General features: G+C 44.3%; 1 protein-coding gene across 5 annotated transcripts in view; it reads left to right on the top strand.

Annotated features, from left to right (window-relative positions):
* Window positions 1-25,503, top strand: part of LOC129709656 (adhesion G protein-coupled receptor B2-like) — a 545,832-nt gene that overhangs the window by 415,626 nt on the left and 104,703 nt on the right. For all 5 annotated transcript variants that reach the window (XM_055656140.1, XM_055656141.1, XM_055656145.1 and 2 more), the window contains one exon: window positions 22,784-22,887. In XM_055656140.1, the coding sequence (XP_055512115.1) occupies window positions 22,784-22,887 (104 nt within the window). The remainder of the gene's footprint in view (window positions 1-22,783; window positions 22,888-25,503) is intronic.

The raw sequence follows: 25,503 nt of genomic DNA, 5'->3' as shown, positions 1-25,503 counted from the left end.
CTATTCAAATTCCTTTGCTGCAACAAAGTAATTTACATGAATAGTGACAGAAGAAACATAGATACATAGACAATAGGTGCAGGAGTAGGCCATTTGGCCCTTCGAGCCAGCACCGCCATTCAATATGATCATGGCTGATCATCCACAATCAGTACCCCATTCCTGCCTTCTCCCCATATCACTTGATTCCGGAAGCCCTAAGAGCTCTATCTAACTCTTTTGAATGCATCCAGTGAATTGGCCTCCACTGCATTCTGAGGCAGAGAATTCCACAAATTCACAACTTTCTGGATGATATTTTTTTCCTCATCTCAGTTCTAAATAGCCTACCCCTTATTCTTAAACTGTAGCCCCTTCTTCTGGACTCCCCCAACACGGGAACATGTTTCCTGTATATAGCGTGTCCAATCCCTTAATAATTTTATGTTTCTATAAGATCCCCTCTCTTTCTAAATTCCATTGAATACAAACCCAGTCGCTCCATTCTTTCATCATATGACAGTCCCACCATCCCAACTTTGTGTCATCTGCAAATTTGCGAATTTTACTTTTAATTCCCGCGTCTAAATCATTAATGTATATTGTAAATAGCTGTGGTCCCAGCACTGAGCCTTGCGGCACCCCACAAGTCACTGCCTATCATTATGAAAGGGACCTTTTAATTCGTACACTTTGTTTCCTGTCTGCCAACCAATTTTCTATCCATGTTTGCACTCTACCCCCAATACCATGTGCTGTAATTTTGCCCACTAATCTCCTATGTGGGACCTTATCAAAGGCTTTCTGAAAGTCCAGGCACACTACATCCACTGGCTCTCCCTTGCCCATTTTGCTTGTTACATCCTCAAAAAATTCCAGAATACTAATCAAGCATGATTTCCCCTTCGTAAATCCATGCTGACTTGGATCGATCCTGTTACTGCTATCCAAATGCGCCGCTATTACATCTTTAATAATCGTCTCCAGCATCTTCCCCATTACCTATCTCAGGCTAACCGGTCTATAATTCCCTGAATTTCATTCCTTACCAACAGAGCTACCTCACCCCCTCTGCCCACCTGTCTGTCTTTTCGATAGGACTTATACCCCTGCATATTCAGTTGCCAGCTCTGATCCTCTTGCAGCCATGTCTCTAATTCCCACATCATACTTACCAATTTCTAACTGAGCCTCAAGCTCATCCACTTTATTTCTTTGCGCATTCATATATAACACTTTTAATTTGGTATTCACTTCCCCTCTCGCACCGGTTCCTATTTCACCTGACTTTACTCTCTAATCCCTTCTTGAATTTTCCGTCCCATTCATTCGGGTGTCTTTCATAACTTTTCCTGTACTCTCTTCCCCTTTAACTCCATCCTTACACTCCCAATTTGTCAACCGCTCCACCCCCCCCCCCCCCCCCCGCTATTTAGTTTAAATCCACCCTTGTAGTACTAGCAAACCTGTCTTGCCAGAATGTTGGTCCCCCTCCAGTTAAGGTTCAACCCGACCCTTTTGTACAGGTCACCCCTACCCCAGAAGATCCCAGTGGATCTAAATCCCTGCTCCCTGTACCAGCCCCTCAGCCACACATTCAGATCCCTATCTCTCTCTTCCTGCCCTCAGCAGCCCGAGGCACTGGTAGCAATCCAGAGATAACCACCCTAGAAGTCCTGCTTTTCAGCCTTCCTCCTAACTCTCTCAGCTCACGTTGCAGAACCTCCTTCCTCCTCTTCCTGACATCGTTTGTGCCTACATGCACAACCTCTTCCAGCTGTTCACCTTCCCTCTCGAGGATATTCTGAAGTCGGTCCGAGACATCTTGGACCCTGGCACCAGGAAGGCAACAGACCATCCTCAAGTGTCGCCTGCCCTCACAGAATCTCCTGTCTGCACCTCGGACAATGGAGTCACCCGCTACTATGGCTCTGCCCGACGTCAGTCTCGTGGGTCGAGTCCCATCGCTAGGATTGAAGCCACCGACCTGTCCGCCGCTCGGACTGGAAGCGTTTTGTCTGCCCGGACAGTTCCCCAGTGCCTGTTTGCAAGAGGAACTTCCACCGAGGTCTCCTGCACCCGCTTCATCCTCTTTCTTTCCATCCCTACCCGTCACACCTCCTGCACTTTTGGAGTGACGATCTGACTCTAGGTCCGGTCCAGGAAGCTTTCATCGTCCTGGATGGACTGCTCCAAGGTCATCCAACTGCTGCTCTAGCTCCCTAGCTCGGTCATTGAGGAGCTGCATCTGGACACAGTTCCCGCAGGTGTAGTGGCCAGTGACACCAGCCATGCCCCTGACTTCCCACATCCTGCAGCAAACGCACTGCACTAGTGTCCCTGCCATTACGCTTAAATATTTAAATTAAACACACAGCAGAATAAGTGTAGCCTTGTCTCAGCCTCCTCGCCGAAGACTCTTGAGCCAAAGACTCACACTTTACTCACCAAGGCACTTCAACTCAACAAGGCCACTCCCCAACAGGCCGCTCCCCCTAGAGCAAGCCCTACTTTTAAACCGCAGTTGCTGGAATCTTGAGCAAAATACAAAATGCTGGAGGAACTCAGCGGATCAGACAGCATCTGTAGGGAAATGAACAGCGATTTAGAGCAAGGCCCAATTGTTCACAGAAAGCTGAAAAGTTCATCAGTGATAGGAGCAGAATTAGGCCCTTCGGCCCATCAAGTCTACTCCACCATTCAATCATGGATGATCTATCTTTCCCTCTTAACCAAGAACGGAACTCACTATCAAAACATGGAGGGGACGGGGGACACAATTTTTGGCGGCCGCGCGTGTATGCGCACACTCACACACACGCGCGAGGCTTCGGAGGCTCAATCCAGCGTTAAAAATGGCGAATTTAAAATCACAAAAATTTGGGGGGGATGTCCCCCACCTCTCAAAACATGGGGGGGATGTGTCCCCTCTGGCCCCCCCGGGTTTTCCGCCCCTGTTCTTAACCCCATTCTCCTGCCTTCTCCCCATAATCCCTGATACCCGTACTAATCAATAATCTATCTATCTCTGCTTTGACGAAGATATTTGCATCTTCCCTGTCGCAGGCGTGTTGCCAGAGCACTGATGAGTAGCTCATGCTGTTTCTATTTATAAGAAGGAAAGTAAAGAGAATCCATGGAATTATAGGCCGGCGTGCCTCACATCAGTGATAGGGAAACAATTGGAGACGATTCTTTGGGATAGGATTTACTTTTGTTTGGAAGAGAATGGGTTAATTAGGGAAAGTCAGCATGGCTTTGTGCATGGCAGGTCCTGTCTTACTAACTTGATCGAGTTTTTTGAGGAGGTGGCAAAGATGATCGATGAGGGTAGGGTGGTGGATGGATTTTGTAAGGCATTTGATAGAGTCCCCCTTGATAGGCTGATCCAGAAGATTAAGATGCATGGGATTAACAGTGACCCATGTTTGTTGTATGTTTTTGGAACTGGCTTACTGATAGAAGACAGAGGATTGTGGTGGAAGGACAATATTCAGGCTGGGGGACTGTGACCAGTGGAGTTCTGCAGGGGGGCGCTGCTGTTTATGTTATATATAAATGACTTGGATGTAAAAGAAGATGGGTTGGTTAGTGAGTTTGCAGATGACACCAAGATTGCTGGGGAAGTTTGTGCGGTAGATTGTTAAAGTTTACAACGGGATATAGCTCAGCTACAGAAATGGGCGGAGAAATAGTGGATTGTTTAATCCGAGCAATGCAAGATGTTGGGCATTGGGAGGTCAAATGTAAGGGGAAAATATACAATTAATGGCAACACAAGTAGATAGAGTGGTATAGTAGGAATATAGACATTACTTTAGACTTTAGAGATACATCGCGGAAACAGGCCCGTCAGCTTACCGAGTCCGCATTGACTTGTGCATCACCCCATAGACTAGCACTATCGTACACACAGGGGAAAATTTACGATTTTTTACAAAGCCAATTAACCTATAAACTTGTAGACTATGAATAGCTCAAAGTATTAGATCCATATTCTTCTGTATTTAAAAATAAAATGAGTACTGATCTTTGTGAGATATAAGCTCCAAAGGGAGCTCGATAGGGTAGATGATGAGATGTTTCTATAGCAAGTGTCTTGCCAGATCAGCCATAGTCACCAGATATGGAGGCCTGAGTTGCATATTCCCTCAACAGAAAGAAATGACCCTCGGGAACTCTTTACCTGTGGACCCAGTACTGTGAGTAAATTTGACCCCCATATACCGTATGAGGAAGGGTATGCTGGCTCTGGAGAGGGCCCAGAGGAGGTTTACAAGAATGATTCCAGGAATGAGTGCATTAGCATTTGCTGAGCGCTTGACAGCACTAGACCTTTGTTGCTGGAATTGAGAAGGTTGAGGGGGAACTTCATTGGAACTTACAGAATAATGAAAAGCATAGATAGAATGGATGTGGCAAGGATGTTCCCACTGGTGGGAGAGTCCAGGACCAGAGGCCATAGCCTCAGAATTAAAGGGAGCTCTATTAAAAAGGAGGTGAGGAGCAACTTCTTTAGTCTGTAGTTAATCTGTGGAATTCATTGCCACAGAGAGCTGTGGAGGCCAATTCAGTGGATATTTTTAAGGCAGAGATAGACAAATTCTTGAATGGGTGTCAAGGGTCATGGGGAGAAGGCAGGAAAATGGGATTAGGAGGCAAAGATCAGCCATGATTGAATGATGGAGTAGACTTGATGGGCCAAATGGCCTAATTCTACTCCCATCACTTGTGAGCTTGTGAAGTTGTGATCATTGGAGACATAATATTGAAGGTTGGATGAATTGATGGTTATGGGGAGGTACACAGAAAGAAGAGTTTAGTCCTAAGGCTGATTAACCATGATCATATCGACTGATGGATATGACTGATGGATGGAGACGACTCTGCCAGCTGCATAAAAATATCCTAGCAAGGAGGCGGTGACTTCAGACGAACATTTGATAAAAGCGAAAGGGGAAAACAGAATAAATTTGAATGGGGAAAGGGTAGCTTGGTAACTCTTCCGATTGAAGGTTCAAGGCTTTTCATTCTACCTGCACCTCACTGTGCACATGTAAATGACTCAAAACCTGAACTTGAATATCATGAAAAGCTGCCTGGATGTGCTGGCCACCTACCTGTTTCTTCAACCAAGCTGCATCAATAATTAGCTTTAGGTATGCTACGTGTGCCAACTCGTGGTGGGTTAAGCAGTCATTAATTGGCAGTTGCCCATGCAGTCTTCACGCGGCCTCGCACATCTGTTGAAATCTGCTCCATTAACCATGTCTCCCACTCCGTGCATCTGTACGTATTCTAGACCAAATAGAACTCCATTTGCTCTGTTATCCTCAAGGGAAAAAAATACTGAAGTTCACCAGGGACATTATTTTTTACAATAATACCTATTATGCAATTAACAGACTGGTATGAGTTTTATAAACTAGTTTGTTGTAATATCTTCCACACTCAGCATGCCTGTTTGTCTGAGTTCATTTCATTTGCTGTAATTTCATTTAATTTTGTGCATTGGCCATTTATTTTGCTCTGCTGTCAAGATGCAGAAACTGATAAGGATTACTGCCAGTCAGTAATGCAAAATATCCAGTTGCTATTATGTTTAGCAACAATATTTAAACTGGAATATTATCGGAGTGAAATATTATAAAATGTCATGCCTGTTAAGGTGCAATATGGAGCCTGGATCCGACCCTTATTTTTCACTCAATTGTTATTGTTGGTTATCCATGGGTGCGATTGTGTTTGAGAGGGTGCATTTTTATATATTACTTGACAAAGTGTGGACCCGTTGGGTCCATCTTCCCCAATGCAATATTCTACCACTCAGCTATACACGACACAATGTTCAGTCAAAATGGCGATTCTGGCCCGGCAAGCCTTCCCCAAATGCACAAGCGTGGCTGACGGGTACCCGTTGCGACGCCAGAGATCGCCGTTGTGACGCGAGTCAAAAAGGTGATCTAAAAATGGTGGTGGGCCAACTGCGCGGGTTGACCAGACTATGTTAAAATGGCGATGGGCACGACATCCCCCAATTGCGCACATGCAGATAGCTGGCCCTAGAACAAGCGCGGACCATTGGGTCCCCCTCCCCATCGCAAAATTCCAACACTCACCCATACACGAGGCGATGTTCGGTAAAAATGGCGAACTGACCCCCTCCACCAACTGCGCAGGCGAGGTTGACGGGTTATGACGCGAGTGAAAATGGCGATCTTAAAATGGCGGCCCGTACTGAGCAGGCGCGACTGCCGCATTCAACTGCACATGCGCGGATAGCGGGCCCGGCAACCCTTCAGCATCTGTGCATGCGCGGCTGACGGGGCCGGCAAGTGTGAGCGCAGTTAACGGTAAAAAGTAAATAAAAGTTTATTAAGGATATAACTTGGGAATCGCTTTGTCAATTGGAACGAAACTTGCTACGCGTCACACCCTAGGTGAATGGTAAGTAAGGTGGGCCTAAAATTGTTGTGCTATCATGTACCATTCTGGCTGTATTTTGGGCACATACGAACATGCATAAAAATGATACTTTTTAGCTATATTTTTAAGCTTTATTAAGGGAAAACCTTTGTCAAATCGAACAAAACTTGCTACTGCGCACCTCCGGGTAATGGTGAGTAAGGTGGCCCAGAATTGTTGTGCTATTGTGTACCGTTTTGGCTGTATTTTGGGAAAATACATACACCTCAACATATATACATACAATATAATTTAACGTTTAGTTTGTGTACATTTTTATATATTAACAAGAAAGAAGCTCCCAACATCAATCCCTGTGGCACGGTATTTGTTACGGGGAAATAAAAGATATTTTTGGGGGGGGGTGGGGGGGAATCTCAATCAAGGTATTTCCTGCCACCTTCAATTTTTGCCTGCAAACTGAGGATCACATTTGCTTTAAGAGCAGCATGTGTGTGGGACCTTGTCAAAAGCCTTGAGTTTGGGTTTAGTTTATTTTCACGTGTACCGAGGTACTGTGAAAAGCTTTTGTTGCATGCTAACCAATCAGCGTAAAGACAAAACATGATTACAATCGAGCCAACCACAGTGTGCAGTCCGGGGGACTCCAATGCGGTAGATAGTAGTTCGGGACAGCTCTCTAGTTGTTGGTAGGTTTGTTCAGTTGCCTGATAACAGCTTGGAAGAAACTGTTCCTGAATCTGGAAGTGTGCGTTTTCACACTTCTATACCTTTTGCCTGATGGAAAAGGGGAGAAGGGGGAGTGGCCAGGGTGTGACTCATCCTTGATTATGCTGGTGACTTTGCCAATTCAGCGTGAGGTGTAATTGGTGTCAATGGAAGGGAGGTTGATTTGTGTGATGGTGTAGGTTGCGTCCACAATTCTCTGCAATTTCTTGCGGTCTTGGATGGAGCTGTTCCCAAACCATGCAGTGATGCATCCCGATAAAATGCTTTCTACGGCGCATCTGTAGAAGTGGGTGAGAGTTGTTGGGGACATGCCGAACTGCCTAAACCTTCTAAGGGAGTAGAGACATTGATGTGCTTTCTTGGCCATTGCTTCAATATGGGTGGTCCAGTACAAGTTGATGGTGATATTTACTCCTCAGAATTTGAAGCTTTCAACCATCACTACTTTGGCGCCATCAATGCAAATCGGGGTATGTGTACCGCTTTGCTTCCTGAAGTCGATCACCATCTTCATTGTCTTGCTGATGTCGAGAGAAAGGTTGGTGTCTCGACTCAGGTCACAAAGTTCTCAATCTCCTTCCTGTACTCCATTTCATCATTATTTGATATCCGGCCCACAATGGTAATGTCGTTTGCGAATTTGTAAATTGAATTGGATTTATACATGGCTGCACAGTCTTGGATGTACAAGAAGGGGGCTGAGAGCGCATCCAGTTCAGTTCAGTTTAGTTTATTGTAATGCGTACAGTGAAAATCTTTTGTTGTGTGCTAACCAGTCAGCAGAAAGGCAATGATTACAATCGATCAATTTACAGTGTACAGATACATGATAAGGCGATGTTTCGTGCAAGGGTAAGCCAGTAAAGTCCGATTAAGAATATCCAAGGGTCATGAAAGAGATAGATAGTAGTTCAGTAAGGCACTCTGGTTGTGGCAGGATAATTCAGTTGCCTGATAACAGCTGGGAAGAAACTATCCCCGCATCTTGTGGTGTGCGTTTTCACACTTCTATATGTTTTGCCTGATGGGAGAGGAGGGAAGAGGGAGTACCAGTGTTGAGGATTATTGTACAGGATAATTTGTCCCCTGTCCTCACTGAATGGGGTATGTTGGTCAGGAAGTTTAGGATCCAGTTGCAGAGATGAGTGCTGACTCCAAGTCCCTCGGATTTAGTGATGAGCTTGGATGGGATAATTATGTCAAAGGCAGAGCTGCAGTCTATGGATAGGAGTCTGACATATTTGTCTCTCTTATCCAGGTGTTCCAGGGATGAGTGTAGGGCCAGGGAGGTGGCACCATCCATGGACCTGTTGTGGCGGTAAAGCTGCTTGGTAGACTGGATTTAATACAGAATAGTGAAAGGCTTGGATAGAGTGGACGTGCATAGGATGTTTCCACTAGTGGGAGAGTCTAGGCCGAGAGGTCATAGCCTCAGAATTAAAGGACGTTCTTTTAGGTAGGAGATGATGGCGAAATTCTTTAATCAGAGGGTGGTGAATCTGTGGAATTCTCTGGAAGTCAGTGGATATTTATAAGGCAGAGATAGATAGATTCTTGATTTGTATGGGTGTCAGAGGTAATGGGGAGTAGGCAGGGGAATGGTGTTAGGAGGGACAGATGGATCAGCCATGATCGAATGGCAGAGTAGACTTGATGGGACGGATGGCATAATTCTGCTACTAATCCTATTATTTATGACAATGCATTCCATAAATAGCCTCTCAAAGCATTTCATGATGGAGGGCGTCAAGGCCACTGGACGGAAAACGTTAAGGCATGAGATCTTTCTTTTCTTCGGCACTGGGATGATGGTGCTCTTCTTGAAACAGGTGGGTACCTCAGAACTGAATAGGGAGAGATTAAAGATGTCCTTGAATAGTCCCGTTAGCTGGTCCACGTAGCAACTAAGGACGTGACCAGAATGGGCCAGTTGCTTTCCGTGGGTTCACCCTCAGGAAGGCCGATCTAACCTCTGCGATTGTGACCCTGGAAGAGGCACACTTGAATCTGAAGGGATGGGTGTCATCGTCCTGTTGGCCTACTGCTTAAAGCATGCATAGAAAGCGTTCAGTTCTTCAGCTAAGGCCGCACTTTCACCAGTGATGTTGCCTGACTTTGGTTTGCAGCCAGTTACTGTGTTCAGACCTTGCCACATTCTGCTTATGCCCGAGTGATTATACCGGGACACAAGTTTGCCCTTGCTAAAATCCATGCATACTACGACAACCCTCCTGCCTTCAATTTTCTTGGTTTTATTGTTCACCTATAGCAGCCACCCAGTTTTTGAAAAATGCAGAATTGCATCTCACAATTTTAATTACATTTTTTGAAAAGGTGCCCCTGAAGAATCAACAAGGACAGAGCAATAGATATTATCTATGTGGACTTTAGATTGTTGGCCTGCAACCAGTGGTGTGCTGCAGAAATTGATGTTTGGTCTCCTTTTATTTGTGATATATCTTAACAATTTGAATGAGAACGTATGGTATGTTAGGTAAGATTGCTGATGTTTGGTGGTGTAGTGGACACTGAAGAAAGTTGTCTATAGTACAACAAGAGCTAGATCAACTGGAAAAGTAGGCAAAGGAATGGCAGATGGAATTTAACTCCAGCAAGTGTGAAGTGATGCATGTTGGGAATTTAAACAGGGCAAGATATGCACAGTGAAAGTGGCGACACACGTAGATTATGTGGTAAAGAAGGTGTGTGGCACACTTACCCTCACAGAGGATAGTAAATCTCTATAAAAAGCATTGGATGTCGATGTCAAAATCTATTTTGAAATATTCGGCTATGGGGAATTGGCACACAGAAGGACTTGAGTGCTTGGATAAATCAGCCATGGTCAAACTGATAGCAGGCCAGTTAGCCTACTGCTGCACTTATTGTCTTGTGCTCTTGTGATTTCACCCAAAGTGTGGTTGTAATCTGGAATGCACTGCCTGAGGAGGTGGTGAGGCCAGACACTCCCAATACTCTTGGAAGTGGCCATATGAACACTTGAAGTGCCAAGGATGGAAGGCTGCAGGCCAAGTTCTGGAAAACGAGGTTATGTGGTTGGGACTTAATGGTCAGCATGGACAATGTGACAGAACGGACTGTTTCTGTGCCTTATCCCTCAATGTATGACTATGACAGTCTTCAGTGTTGTTGAACCTTGCCATAGTGATGGCAGAAGTCTGCAAATTGTGGAGTATAGAGTGAATGAAGTGTCCTTGCAGTTGCAGTATTTGATGTTAAGTGAATGATCCTTGCAGCCATGGGAGGTGAGTGATTGGGCAATGGTAATGCTATTCAATATCAAGGATAAATGGTGAAACCTCCTTGTGGTTTAGAGGAACATTTTCTGACAAGAGTATGAATCAATGATAAATTGCCATATCTATATTATTAAATCCCTGATCTTGACCGCTTTTGGCCGACTGTGCTGTGATTTCCGAGAGAACGTCGCCACCTACGGCCGTCATTTTTGGCCACCTCGCTCAGAGCCCCCCTCCGCCATATGAGTGCAGAGGACTTTTTCCGTCGATGAAAAACGAGAGAGATATTAATGTTTTTACAAAATGCCCCATTCTCTCTGCTGCCCCCGCTGACGGCAGGGGGAGGGACTATAAAACCAGGAAGTGTTGTGCCTCACTCAGTCTCTGCCAGACCCAGGAAGCGAGAGCGTCTGGCAGAAACTGAGCTGCGAATAACACGGAACGCACGTAACCATTACATGCTGCACATCTTTTACAACACTGTGGTTGCAAGTGTTATTTTCTATGCTGTTGTCTGCTGGGGCAACAGCATTAGTGCAAAAAACAACAGGAAGCTGGTCAAACTGGTTAAACGAGCTAGCTCAGTGCTGGAGGGGAGAGTAGACTCTGGGATGGATGTGCTTGAGAGGCGTATGAGGCACAAGGTGCGGGTCATCCTGAAAAATCCCGGGCATCCCCTCCATGTAATTTTGGAGAGTCAAAAGAGCACTCGGAACAACAACCGGCTCCTCTCCCTGCCCTGTAGAATGGAGCGGTTCAGGAGATCCTTCACCCCTGCAGCCATTAGATTTTATAATTCGGACCGCTAGGCTGTAGGGGGATGCATTCTTGCAATTTTTAATTTTTAATTGTTAATTATTGGTCTTTTTAAGTATTTATTGCTCTCAGGTAGTGTCCACAGTGTATTCTATGTATTTTCTGTCTGCGTTCGTTTTGAATCTGTGGGTTTGTTGGTTGGGGGCTTCTGGACATCTGAATTACCCTGAGGGGATCAATAAAGTATTTATTATTATTATTATTACTCCACGGTGAGTCCCCTCAATTCGGCTGTAAAGCGGCTGCAGCCCTTTTTTTAAAGTTTGCGTTCACAAAATGAATTTTGGTTGTCGGGTGTCTGCAGCCCAATTGTTTGCCTCGCCTTGGCTTTTAAAATCGTTGCAACAGTTGGATGCCTGCCCAAGCATCTATACGGCCCACAATGTCTATACTAGCCCTCTGGAAACCAGCACCTTCGGCCCGCAACACCCATACTAGCGCAACAGAAAGCCCCCCCCCCCCCACTGGTGAGCAGTATTGGAATTGGTGGAGAGGTGGAATATTGCGTTGGTGACCAGCCCTCCCATGTGATACTGGGACCCAATGGGTCCCACAGTCTAGTAATATTCTAAATCTGAATAACAAAACATTTTTGTGCATTCAGACATAGACAAGCTCTCTGTCAAATGCCTTTTATAGTAGAGTGGTCTGATCCCTGGTCTGGATATAAGGTGTATTAATTGCTTCCTAATTATTCCTGCCTGCTCCCTTCATCCAGTTCCTACTCTTACTTTGTATCTAAGCCTTTTGGGCCTGTCCCACTTAGCTGATTTTTTAGGCGACTACAGGTGACTAGGCTGTCGTCCCATGGTCGCCGGGGTGTCGCCTGTATGGTCGTGAGTAGTCTCCTCAGTCACCCAAAGAATTGTAACATTTTTCTGGTTGCCGCTGGAATTTGAAATGTTCTAACTTTTTCGGCAACAGTCGGCGACGGTTGACTTGACGCCAATGAGCGTAGCTTGACATGTCCTGACGTAGGTGCTGTCGAAGGTTGTCGCCAGGATGATGTAGGTTGTCACCACTGCTGACTTTGGTGAATTCCATTGACGACTACCTTCGCCAACCTACATCAACTGACGACAGGTAACGGCAACTGAATTGTCTTAAGTCGGCTTCAGTTGTCGCCGACAGGGTTGTACCTTGTCATAGCTTGTTGCAGGTAGACGTAGGTGTGGTCATAGATGGGCATCCCAATAGGTCGTTGGTTGGCGGTAGCTTGTCATAGCTTGATGTCGACTAGGTGGTAGGTTGTTGTAGACATTGTCGTTGGGGGGTCCAGTCGCTGGTTTTTCGGAGACCTGCTACGACTATGACAGTCGCCGGCAGTCGCTGAAAAAATCGCATGTGGGAAAGGCCCATTCCTCCCAAGGGCATTCCATGGTTTGGCATGGTGGTTAAAATATTTTGATTATTTTGTAGGACTTCAGAATGAAAGCTTCCAGGTGCAGAGTATTGACAATTGAGATATTTTTATGCTTGGAGTGAGTGCCTTATTTTGCTGTTGATAAACAGATTAGGGTTAGGGTTCACATACATGTAATCTATCCTTCACTGAACTTTCAATCTGGGCAGTTCTGAAGACGTAGTGTGCTTTCTCCTCTCCATTCAAGGAGAAAGATCGGAATCTACTTCACCTTGAATTGAGAGCTTCTGCCACATTGAAAATGCAGCTGTGTGCGGCAAGCTGTGAAATCTGCACATATTAAACGCAGCTGGAGGCTTGTGCCCATTGCGACTTCACCTCTGCAGGCGGAGCTCCAGACACATCTCAATGGCTAGAGCTCTCCTGTAGCAGATGTCACATTTAAGTGAGTACTGCTTTGAAGCTTCTGAATACGTCAGACATGTAAATATTGGAACATTGCTCCTGGGAGATTCTTGGTCAGAGACCCCTTCGCTCTCCTCCTTCAGTTCCTCTGGCAAGAAAACCTGCCTTGGGGTCCTTTGGTCTTGTTGGTTGTGCTGGAGTCTAATCTGGCCAACAACAAAGCTATTTTTTTATACACAAATATGTGGATGATTATCCTTAATGGCTGGCAGTAAACCCCTTCGCTGAAACCATTGAGCTCTCTTGCAAGTCAACTTCCAACTTTCCTATATTTAATAAAGGTCCCTTTAATCGGTATTGATATTGGTTTATTTTTGATGTGCACCATAGATAAAGTCATAAACTTTGTTTTGCCTGCTGATGGACATAGACATATTGTATGTTTTCCTTCATCGGGTGGGGCATTGAATATAATAGTCAGGAAGTTAAGTGGCAGCTTTATTAAACTTTGGTTAGGCCACATTTGCAGTATTATTTGCAGTTCTGGTCACCCCATTACAGGAAGGATTGGAGAGGGTGCAGAAGAGGTTCACCAAAAAGGTTGCATGGGTTAGAGAATATTAGTAATAAGGAGATGGTGGACAAACTTGGATTATATTCCCTGGAGCATCAGAGGTTGAGGGGGAGACCTGATAGAAGTATATAAAGTTATGAAAGACATAGATAGGGTAGAAAAGCAGAACATTTTTTCGTCGGGTGGAAATGTTAAAAAAATAGAGGGCGTAGCTTTTAGGTCTGAGGAGGAAAGTTTAAAGGAGATGTGTGGAGTTTGCTCCATTAAAAGTGATGGGTGGTGCCTAGAACAGTTAATGTATTTAGTGGAAGCAAATAGTTCTGAATCCAAACTACCAAGTCACCATGGAACCCATGCATTTGAATCTTCTGATTCATCTACCATGAGGGACTTTATTAAATGCTTACTAAAATATACGTAGACCACGTCTACTACCCTATCTTCATCCATCACCTTTGTTGTCTCCTCAAAAACCCGAATCAAGTCAAAATGGCATGATCTGCTGCAGATAAAGTCATTCTGTCCCTACTTCAAAACCCTTCAAAATCCGACGAAATCCTGCACCAATGAATCCAGTCCAATTGCTTTCCCACCACTGAGATGAGTCTCAACAGTTTATAATTTCCTGGCTTATATAAATTTCCCATTTTAAACAAATAGCCGAAGGATCTTTGTATCTTTGTATCCTGTGGCTAGAGAGGATACAAAGATCTTCATCATGGCCCTTGCAATCTCCTCACTTGCCTCTCTCAATAAATTAATAGAGATACTAATAAGCCATGGGGATTTATCCACCTTAATGCTTTTCATGAGGCCTAAACACCACCTTCTTTTTGATATCAACCTGCTCTAGCTTATTAGTATACCTTACATTGATCTCACTATCCTCCAAATCTTTTTATTTGGTGAATACAGATGCATGCAAAGTACACGTGACAATAAAGTATCATTGATTTTTTTTGCAGCTGGCCTATAAACCCACATGTCAGATGTGAACTTATAGAATAATAACTGCTTCCAGTTTATCCTCACGGGTTCCTGCCTAATAATGCTGTAATTTGCCTTTCCCTACTGTAGTACTTTCCCCCAAGGTCCAAACTTATCTTTATTCATAACTATTACAAAAAATATGGAATTTTGATCTGTTTCCGAAATGCTCTTCCACTGAAACATCATTCACCTGACCAGGCTCCTTTCCCAACACAAGGTCCAGTATGGTCCGTACTCAAATTGAGCTACCCATATACTGTTTCAAGAAACCGTCTTGGATGCAATAACAAATTGTGGCCTGTCTAAGCCTCTTGCAGGAAGGAAATCCCAATCAATAATTGGAAAATTAAAGTCACTCCCTACCTCAAATCTGTTGCATTTACATATTTCTATAATCTTCCAACATATCTGTTCCTCTATTTTCTACTGGCTATTGGGAAGCCTTTTGTTCAATCCCATTAGAATGATTGCACCTTTCATATTTATTTGCTCTACCTTTATTGCATCTGTGGATGAACCCTGTTTAGTAAAGCAACTCCTCCATCTATTTTACTTCCCTCTTCCTGACAATTGAAACAACAAAGACCTAGGAACATTGAGCTGTCAGTTCTGTACTCTTACAATCAAGTCTCTGTATTGCGCACAGCAGCATTGATCCTCTTAACCCAGAATACTCCATGCATTGAAATATACACATTTCAGCCCAACAGTTTCACCATGTTTATTAACCTCTCCTGCCTATTCTTCCTTACTGGTTACTGGTCATAACCTCTACGATCCCATCAGTGCTTCCATTGCTGACCTTTGCTCTAGTTCCTACCCCTGCCACTCTAGTTTAAACCCACCTGAGTAGCACTTGTGAACCTTCTGCAAGGATATTGATTCCCTTGCAGTGCAGGTGCAACTTGTCCCTATTGTACAGATTGAGCCTGCACTGGAAGAGAGCCCAATGATCGATGCACTGAAACCCTAACTCTTGCACCTCCTCCACTCCAGGATCTTTCCATTCCTTGCATAGGTAGCAAACCTGAGATCCTAATCAGGTACTGTTTTTTTAATCTATTACCAAAGGCCCTAAATTTACTTTGCAGGACCTCATTTCCTTTCATACCTATGTCATTGGTACATACATGAACCACGGCCACTGGCTGCTCACCCTCCCCTCGCAGAATGTTCTGTGCCTGTTCAGAGACATCCAACAGATTTCCTGGAATCTCACGTGGCCACAGACTAAAGATTCCCTTATTTGTGGTTCACCTAGGCTGAGTCCTACCCTGTTCTTCAACAGAACCAGAGGTAGTGCTACCGTCCTGGCTGATGCTGCCCTGAGAGGCTAACACCCTCAACAGTTTTCAAAATGATATACTTGGTTGAGAACGAAATAGCAACAGGCAAATCATACACTATTTACCTGTCTATCCTGACGGACACCCATCTATCTGGCAGAACCTTTAGTGTGACAACCCCCCTGATGCTAGTGTGTATAACCCCCTCTACTTCTTGTACACTCTTCAGCGAGTCCACTTGTTGCTCCAACCGATCCATGCAGTCTAAGAGGAGGTCAGGTGGACATACTTCCTGCATCCAGCAGGCGTATTTGTCGGGGACACATAACAACCAATTGAAACGTCTGCAAACTGCCTCATGCAAACATATTCCAAAGTAAGCAGGTGGAAACTGTACAGAGTAGTTCAACTGTTGTCTCAGCAATAACTTCCCTATTTGGATACTCATTCCCTGATAATAATGGCCAAAATGTTACTTGCCTCTTGTGCCTACATTTAAAATTTCTGGCTAATGATTCCCTTGGAGAAATTTTTGTTACGTAAATTAAAATCTCATTGTTTTCTCCTGAAAGGATTAGCTCTGATTTTAAGATTATAATAACCTCATGTGCTTGATTCTTCCACCAGTAAAACAAAATCTCTCTCCATCAAAATCTTAAAATCCTAATTCAATATTACAGGGAAAATAAACCTAGTTAGTGTAATCTCTTATAATCCAACCCTATGGATTTGACATGATTCTAATGAATCTGCACTGCAATCTGTTCAAGGCTATTATTTCTTTTCTCAGATGCAATGCTTAATATTCTGGATGTCGTCTCACGATACACCAGTGGTATTGGGTTTCTTGATCACTGATGTGAAAATGACTTTCCAATTATATGAGCTGTTTTAGTTCCATAACATAGAAGCAATCAATCAATAGAAATATTCATACATCCAATAAATCTTTAGTTATCTTTTTTAGCATTTCATTGAAGAGACAGTGGTAAGTATTCTCTCAGGGCATGTGGAATGCAATTCATTAAGAAGATCAGAACTTTCATGGATGAAATGGCTCTAAGCTGAGGAATAATGGTTGACTTTACAAACTACTGCATTACAAGAAAAAGCGTCTCTGGTTGGACGGAGAGTCAAGATGAGAGAAAAAGAATGAAGACAGTGTCCTGTCTTATATATTGATTATCTATGATTCAATAGTTACTTGAAAAGATGAAGGCCTGTGAAGACTGGAGATGGAGTCATAGAGTTGTACACACAGCCATGGGCGGAAATCCCGGGGGGGATGCCCCCTCATGTTTTGAGAGGTGGGGTGCAATCCCCCCCCCCATGTTTTGTAATAGGGATTTTTAAATTCGGTGAAAGAAAATCAATGAAAAGTCTCCGCTTTCCGCGAGTCAGTGGGGGTGGGACTGATGATCAAGGGCGCCGATTGGGCGTCGGTCAGCAGGCAATGGGGGTGGGGGGGGGGGGGGCGGGCGGGCAGCGCGATGATTGGAGGAGCGAGGTGGCAGTCAGAGGCGGAAGTAGCAGGGTGGGACTGAGGATAGGGAGCGGTGATTGGAGGAGGGAGACATCCAGGTGGAGCAAAGATCATAGAGCGGAGCTTGAGTCGGCCCGTTTGCCGGGCCTTTCATCAAAATCCGCCATGGGATCTACCACCACCACGTGGTCAAATTGCTGCACCGAGGCAATTGAGACTCCCGATGTTGAAGCCCCTGCCGGGGGATGGAAGATCCCACGGCCAGGTTTAAGCCACGCCGGGTGATGAAACACCGCGAATGGGCCGATTGAAACCCCACGATTTGGGGTGGACGTAGCTGCTGTTGCTGGAGTTCAGAGCCAGTCACCAACCAGGTCAGCTCCCGATGTTACCGCCACAGAGCCCATTGCCGAAGCCTCGCGTATGTGGGTGTGCGCATGCACGCACGGTACCAAGAAATCGTGTGTCTCCCCCATGTTTTGTTGGCGATATCCGCCCCTGCACACAGCTTCAGCCTAGCATGCCCATGCTGACCGTTGTAGTTATCTATATTCATTCCAGGTTTCGCTTACCTATATTTAATCCCAGTCTTGTACACCGTGGCAATTTAGGGACTTGTCCAGCTGCTTGACTATAATGAGAGTATCCATCTCCACCTGTGACAACATTTTTCACATTCTCAATGAAAATATTTTGCTGCAAATCCCCTCTAAATCACATTGTACCTATACCTTTTTATTCAGATGAACCTACCTTGGGAAAAGATTTTTACTACCTATCTTCTGCCCATAATTTCATATATGTCTATCAGGCCACACTTGTGCCTCCAAGAAAAACAAACCTAGCCTCTTCAATCTCTTCTTTTTCGTGACGTGCGGGGGGGGAGGGGGGGGGGCTTAGTATGTGTGTTGTGGGTTGAAGGGACAGGTTTCCATAGGGCTAGTATGGACATTGTGAGCTGAATGGATTCTGGGGCTGGTGGCTCAGTCACTCAAGCCTCTTGTGCTGGAAGCTCACTCACTCACGGCTGGTGGGCTGGCAGTTGACTCACGGCTATTCCTTGAAATTCCATTTCAAGCAGGATGCAAGGCCATCAAATTCAAATGCAGTTTCTTACCACTTCAAGCAGGGTGCAAGGCCACCAAATTCAAGTGCAGTTTCATACCATTTCAAGCAGGGTGAAAGGCCACTAAAGACAGTGTTGTGATCTCTCCCTCCTCCATCTTGCAGAGACTGAGCCACGCCCACACTTCTGGGTTTCTCCCACCAGAATGGGCGTGGTCTTCATGGCGTGATTGACAGGATAGAGAATCTCAACATTTTTTAAACACTGACAACTCTTTTATTTTTCATCGATGGGAAATATCCTCGATTTTTCCTGATGAGCGGATGGGGATTCTGAGTAAGATGGACAAAAATCACAGCCGCACGTGGTGGCGTTTTTTTCTAAAATCAACATAAAACGCAACCAGGAAGTGGTCAAGACTAGACTTTTAATTATATAGAAGGCAAGGCAACTTTAATTAAGGCAAGGCAACTTTAATTAGGCAAGGCAACTTTAATTGTGGGATCACGGGAGAATCGGACAACTGAATTAACTACAGAAAGAAACGGCAGACATGTTAAATCAACTTTTGCATCAGAATTCATCAATGAAGATGCTGCAAATATCTTGGATAATCGATGAACTCATTTTAAAAAACATGGTGAAAATTATAACAAATCTCAAAACACAATGGATAAAGTATAAGAGAAACTCAGAGGCCTAAAGGTGGATAAGCCTACAGGACTTGATGGGCTTTACAGGGTTTTAAAGGAAGTGGCTACTGAGACAGAGGACTCATTGGTTCATTTTTTTCAAAACTCACTCTATTCCAGGAGAGTGCCAAAAGATTGGAAAATAGTTCATTTGATTCCTTGTTCAAAAAGTGAAAGATGATAGGCCAGTTAGCTTAACATCTGCAGGTAGCCAGATGTTAAAATCAATAAAAAATAACTAAACATTTCGGAATCCTAAATATAATCAATCCTAATCAACATGGTTTTATAAAAGGTAAATAATGTGTGACAAATTTGCTTGATTTACTTAAGGGTGTAACGGGGAGAGTTGTTAGAGGGGAGCCTATTGATGTAGTGTATTTAAATTTCCAAAAGGTATTTGACAATGTGTCACTGAAGAGATTGGTGTTTGATTACAGCTCAAGGTAAATACGGAAGTGTGGTGGCATGAATTGTAAAGTGACTGTCACACAGCAGGGTTCGAAATTAGCAGTTGCCCGGGTTGCAATGGCAACTTACAGTCCTGCCGGGCAACCTAAAAGCCATGCCATTTTGCCCGGCTTGGCAAGCAACCGGGACACCTAGCGTTTAATTCTGAGCGGTCCCCCTTTTTTTTTTCTTTTTTTTTCAATTTCAAGACTTTATTCGACACAACAAATGACACAACAGATCAAGTCATAAACAAAAATAAATTACATTATATCAAGTGTCATTATAATACAACATTACAATCATTGTTCACAATACTCTCAACCCCACGCGGTGACCAGCGCCCACGGAAGACCTCCAAAGTCCCCGTGAACACCGCATGTTCCCTCTCCAAGGACACACGTGCACGGATGTAGGCCCGAAAGAGGGGCAGGCAGCCGACCGAACTGGCCCCCTCTCTATCTCTTTCTCCCTCTCTCTCTCTCTCTGTCAATCTCCGTCTCCGCCTGATATCCATGTCTGGGTCTCGATTCTCGGGTCTCCGCTCGGCTCTCATCTCTGTGCTCGGCTCTCCGCTCGGCTCGCTGCTCTCGGGTCTTGGGTCTCCGCTCGGCACGGCTGGCCGCCTTATACACGCGCACTGTCCCGGCAACTGGTCGGCATCGGCTACTTTATCCCTCCCTTTGCATTGTGGGAATTCTGGCCGCCATTACTGCCCGGTCGCTGCCTCACCGCGACCGCTGAAATACAATGCAGAATCACTCCCTGGAGCTGGAGTAACTCCCTGGAGTAACTCTTACTTCTTGGTTTCCTGGTCCTCCAAAAATATTAAAAATGGAATTTAAACTGGTGGACCTGCCACCACCAAACTCCAAACTCTGAAAAATAACAGCCTATTCCATGTTATCTCTTTATTTATTGTGTATATATATGGTCTATAGTATATAGACACACTGAACTTTTATCTCCCGTTCTGTATTATGTTTACATATTCTGTTGTGCTGCAGCAAGCAAGAATTTCATTGCCTTATCTGGGACACATGACAATAAAACTCTCTTGACTCTTGACTTGGACTTAAGCAAAAAAAGGGTTCTTGGGGGAAAAAAAAGCTACCTTAAATTTAGTTGCGTCTGGTTGGTACCTATGGTAGGGTGAAGACTATTCCATGCTTTAATTGTGCGGGGGAACTCTATGGAGCAGCCAGCATCTCTGGATAGAAGAAATTGGGTGACGTTTCGGGGTAGAAACCCTTCTTTACATTTCCTCTGGTTTTAGTGTTTTTAGTTTAATTTAAAGATACAGCGTGGAAACAGGCCCTTCGGCCCACCGAGTCCATGCCGACCACCGATCATCCATACTCTAGTTCTATCCCACACATCAGCGACGTAAGTCAAGAGTCAAGGGTTTTATTCTCTCACGTCCCAGTTAGAACAAAATAAATCCTTACTTGCAGCAGCACAACAGAATATGTAAACATAGTACTCTGTAAACAATGTTATAAACGAGAAAACAAAACGCCATACAGCCAGCACTCATATTCAGGATCAATTCCGGGTCGCTGGCAATTTTAGGCAGCAACATTATGGCCAATGTACTGCCCAATAGCCTTGAACTGAATTAAAACATACAGTAGCTGTAAAGGGGGACATAGTGTCACTTAGAGATTTAAGACTGAAAATGGATAGTTTCCTTTTTTTTTAGTACCAAAGTTATCAACGTATAATTTTTTGTGTGTTGGAAAATAAAATGTAGTGGCACAGCTGGTGGACTTGCTGCCTCACACGCCAGAGATCTGTGTTCTCGGGCACTGTCTGTTTGCACATTCTCCCTGCAAGCATGTGATTGTCCTCCCACATCCCAAAGACACATTGGCTTTGTAGGTTAACTGTAAAATTGCCCCTAATGTGGGTGAGGAAAGTGGGATAACAGAACTTGTGTGAATGGGTAGACAAATATTCTGGAGAAACTCAGCCGGTGAGGCAGCATCTATTGAGCGAAGGAAATAGGCGATGTTTCGGGTCGAGACCCTTCTTCAGACTGATGTGGTGCGAGGGGAGGCGGGAAGAAGAAAGGAAGAGGCGGAGGCAGTGGGCTGAGGGAGAGCTGGGAAGCAGAGGAGAAAGTAGGGACTACCTGAAATTGGAGGTCAATGTTCATACCGCTGGGGTGTAAACTGCGCAATAGCCGATGTATAGGGTCGAGACCCTTCTTCGGACTGATGTCGGGAGGGGTGGGAGTGGGAAAAAGAAAGGAAGAGGCGGAGACAGTAGGCTGTGGTAGAGCTGGGAATGAGAGGGGAAGGAGGGAGAAAGCAAGGACTACCTGTAATTGGAGAAGCCAATGTTCATACCGCTGGGGTGTAAACTACACAAGCAAAATATGAGGTGCTGTTCCTCCAATTTGTGGTGGGCCTCACTCTGGCCATGGAGGAGACCCAGGACAGAAAGGTTGGATTCGGAATGGGAGGGGCAGTTTAAGTGCTGAGCCACCGGGAGATCAGGTTGGTTATTGCGAACTGAGTGGAGGTGTTGTGCGAAGCGATCGCCAGGCCTGCGCTTGGTCTCACCGAGGTTGATCATACGCTGAATAACCATATTTTTGTTTGGAAGTGGAAAGAGATAATAGAAATTGCATTTATTGCAACGTGTAAAAAGAGATGAGATACTGTATTGTAATTTTGCTGCATGCCATTGTGGTATATATCATGTCTTCATTGGTGAATATGTTTAGTTTGCGACTTTATTTGAATCAGAAATAATATGTGAATGCTTCATTGACCTTAATTCCGACTGGTAAGTACGCACTTCGTCCGAGCTCAACATCGCACACGTCTTGCAAGCCGTTTTGAATGACCACGTAAACTGTCATTTGGCAACCTAAAAAGCTGCCGAAGTTGCCCAGCTGGCAACAGGGGAAAAAAGTTAAGCGAGAGCCCTGCATAGCAGGCAGAGCTGGAATAAATGGGACCTCTTCAGGCTGGAGAGATGGAGCTACAGGAGCACCTGCATTTTGTGGGATATGGACGCTGCAAATTGGTTGCTCCAATTCCTGCATTGGGATTGCTGAACTTAAAAAATACCAGTAATTCACAAAGTGAAATGTTTTGACATGTATCATATGCCAAATTGCTATTTTAATCAAATGTTATTCATTTTATTCAGTATTTATTTGCATTTCTGTAAACACACACACCAGCAGTGTCTCCTAGGAAAATTTGATTTAAGTTTTGGTTTGTTTAACTGAACGTTTGGTTTGCTTTTCAGAGCATGGATTTCACTGGAGTGCCATCAGTCCCATTGATGATCGGATGTGGAATTGCTTGTATGGCTCTCTTAACATTGCTTGCTGTATATGCTGCATTTTGGAGGTACTGTGTGCATTAACCCAGTATTACAGATAAAATGCTGGTTGTAAAAAATATCATGATATTATTCTATATATAGTCGTCCTCTTGATATGCTCCGATTACAGATGCAAGGTTTCGATCCCAAATGTCAACCTGTTAGTAGGGTTTTGAGCTGAACTGCCAACCAATCCTTTCTTGTCCCACCCCACCAGCCAGCCCCATTCCCCCAACCCCTCCACCCCCCAACCCGTAGAGATGCTGCTTGACCCGCTGAGTTCCCCCATTAGCCTGTTTGTTGCTCTGATTATATAATGTAGTGAGGATTTTTAATAGAACAGATTGTTTGTGTCGTGTACATTGCCAATATAAACTTATCCCCTCTGCCTATACATGATCCATTCCCCTCCATTCCCTGCACTATATATTAGAAGTGACAGGTAATTCAGTTACCATTTGGTGTGACAATAATCATCTTTTTATATCTCCATTTTTTTCTGGTTCATGGGTTATGTTGATAGCATTTACTTTGAGGCACAGAAACGCACAGAACAGTGAGTGAAGTTGAGGTTTGTTGTGTTGAGAAAATGGAATGTAATGTTATTGGATATTGATATCGTCCCAGATTTCATTCTGCTGGATACATTTATTTGTCGATGGTTGTCGGCTGTATTGCAGCCCTCACAATTTAAACAAGGTCGACAAAGACAGAGTGTTAGATAATGTGGGAGTATTACTGCTAAAGTGATCATAACAAATAGAGTTTTGCAGGCATCGTTGTTTTGGTATATCTTAAAAGAATATTGATTCATAAATAAATGTCTGACTTCAGTCATTAATCAGGAAATTTGTAGCCAGCGGGGTGGCATAAGAAGTGAGTAATCATCTTCTGCAGATTAGTGTGACATGATTGGTGGGCACAGAGGAATAATAAAGGTCACAATTGCAAAAAAACTCTTCGTAGTCGTTTTTTGTTTGTGTTCTTTGAAGCTGCAGATTTGTCTGTGGATCTCGTGGTTTGTTTCTCAGTAACATCTTGTTCACACAGCGAAATGCCAGAGGGTATACAGCATTTTACTGTGTACTTCCCATACCACAGGAAAGCCAGTTCTACCAAGTCCCACCATGACATGTAATAAGAAACGAGCAGTGAGTTACGTGCTTCATATTTTAAAGGGATAAACACCAAAATTGCATCGACCAAGTGTGGCATTCTTATTTGAATAATGAAAAATCAGTCACTAGAACAACTGTCCAGTCTCTATGTGCTTTACTTGGCATGAGGTCTTCTAGCTTCTTAAATTGACAACAGTCCTTCCAGAGCTGGTCCAAGCTTGTTGCAGTTCCCCTGGGCCTAAATGCCAAGCTGTGATTTTCACTCTACACAATCAGCGGTGTACCCTTCAGCATCTCTCCATCTGCTTCCGTCAAGCAATCATTTTCAGCAGTCTTCAGTTGCCACCAACAGGGTCTCCAGGTAAAGATATTTGTCATGGGTGAGGTGTAATGAAGACTAGAAGACTGATATCCTTTTTTAAAAAGGGCTGCAAAGAAAAGCCTAGCAATTGCAGACACAGTAAGCCTAATGTCAGTGGTGGGTAAGTTGGAGGAGATTCTGAGTGACAGAATCTACATGTTTTTGGAAAGGCAAGGACTGATTAGGTATAGTCAGCATGGCTTTATGTGTGAGAAATAATCTCACTAATTTGAATGAGATCTTGAGTGGAGACCAAGTAGGCAGATGAAGACAGTGTGGTATATGTTATCTTTGTGGGCTTTAGAAATGCATTTGACCAGGTTTAGTTTGGAGATACAGTGTGGAAACAGGCCCTTCAACCCACCAATGTCTGCGCCGACCAGCGATCACTCGTACACTAGTTCTATTCTACACACTAGGGACAATTTTTACAGATGCCAATTAATCAAGAAACCTGCATGTCTGAGAAAACCGGAGCACCCGGAGAAAACCCAAGCAGTCACAGGGAGAACGTACAAACTCCATACAGACAGCACCCATAGTGACTATCAGACCCAGGTTTTGGTGCTTTCGGGCACATGAGATTCATGACGAGCTAGCCAAATGGATTCAAAATTGACTTGAGAATATATTTAATGCCTGTTACATCTCTAACAGTGCAGCACTCCTTCGGTGTTGTACGTAAGTGTAAGCCTAGGTTTTTTTTATTCTCGGTTCTCTGTGATGTACTTATATCCACAGCTTTATACCTGTTAATATGAGGATTCCTTTAAAAGTTGCAGAATGCCATTTTATAAATGATCTAACGTGGACATGTTTTAATCGGAATTGGGGTCCATCTATTTAAGTGATGGAAATATTGGCTACTCATAGCATTACCCTCTGAGAAAAATAGTTGGCCCTTCTTCTTGCGTTTGAGGCAGTAGAAGTCTGCAGCAGGGTGATGCCATCCGGTTCGACATCCGTAGGTGCCCGCCCTAAAAGCATGCCAAGAGCGCTGCCGCTGTCTCTGTTGTCGTTGGCCTGACGCAGGTCAGTTGACACTGCGCACCACGGGGAGGTCGACAACATGGGCCCCAGTTGGCCCTTCGGTTCCTATTAAATCTTGCCCCTCTCACCTTAAACCTTTGACCTCGGGTTGTTGATTTCTTTATGCTGAGTAA

The sequence above is a fragment of the Leucoraja erinacea genome, chromosome 26 (assembly GCF_028641065.1).
Source record: "Leucoraja erinacea ecotype New England chromosome 26, Leri_hhj_1, whole genome shotgun sequence".
In the NCBI taxonomy this organism is placed as follows: domain Eukaryota; kingdom Metazoa; phylum Chordata; class Chondrichthyes; order Rajiformes; family Rajidae; genus Leucoraja; species Leucoraja erinaceus.
Note: the sequence above shows the minus strand (reverse complement) of the source record. Positions and strands in the feature narration are given on the sequence as shown.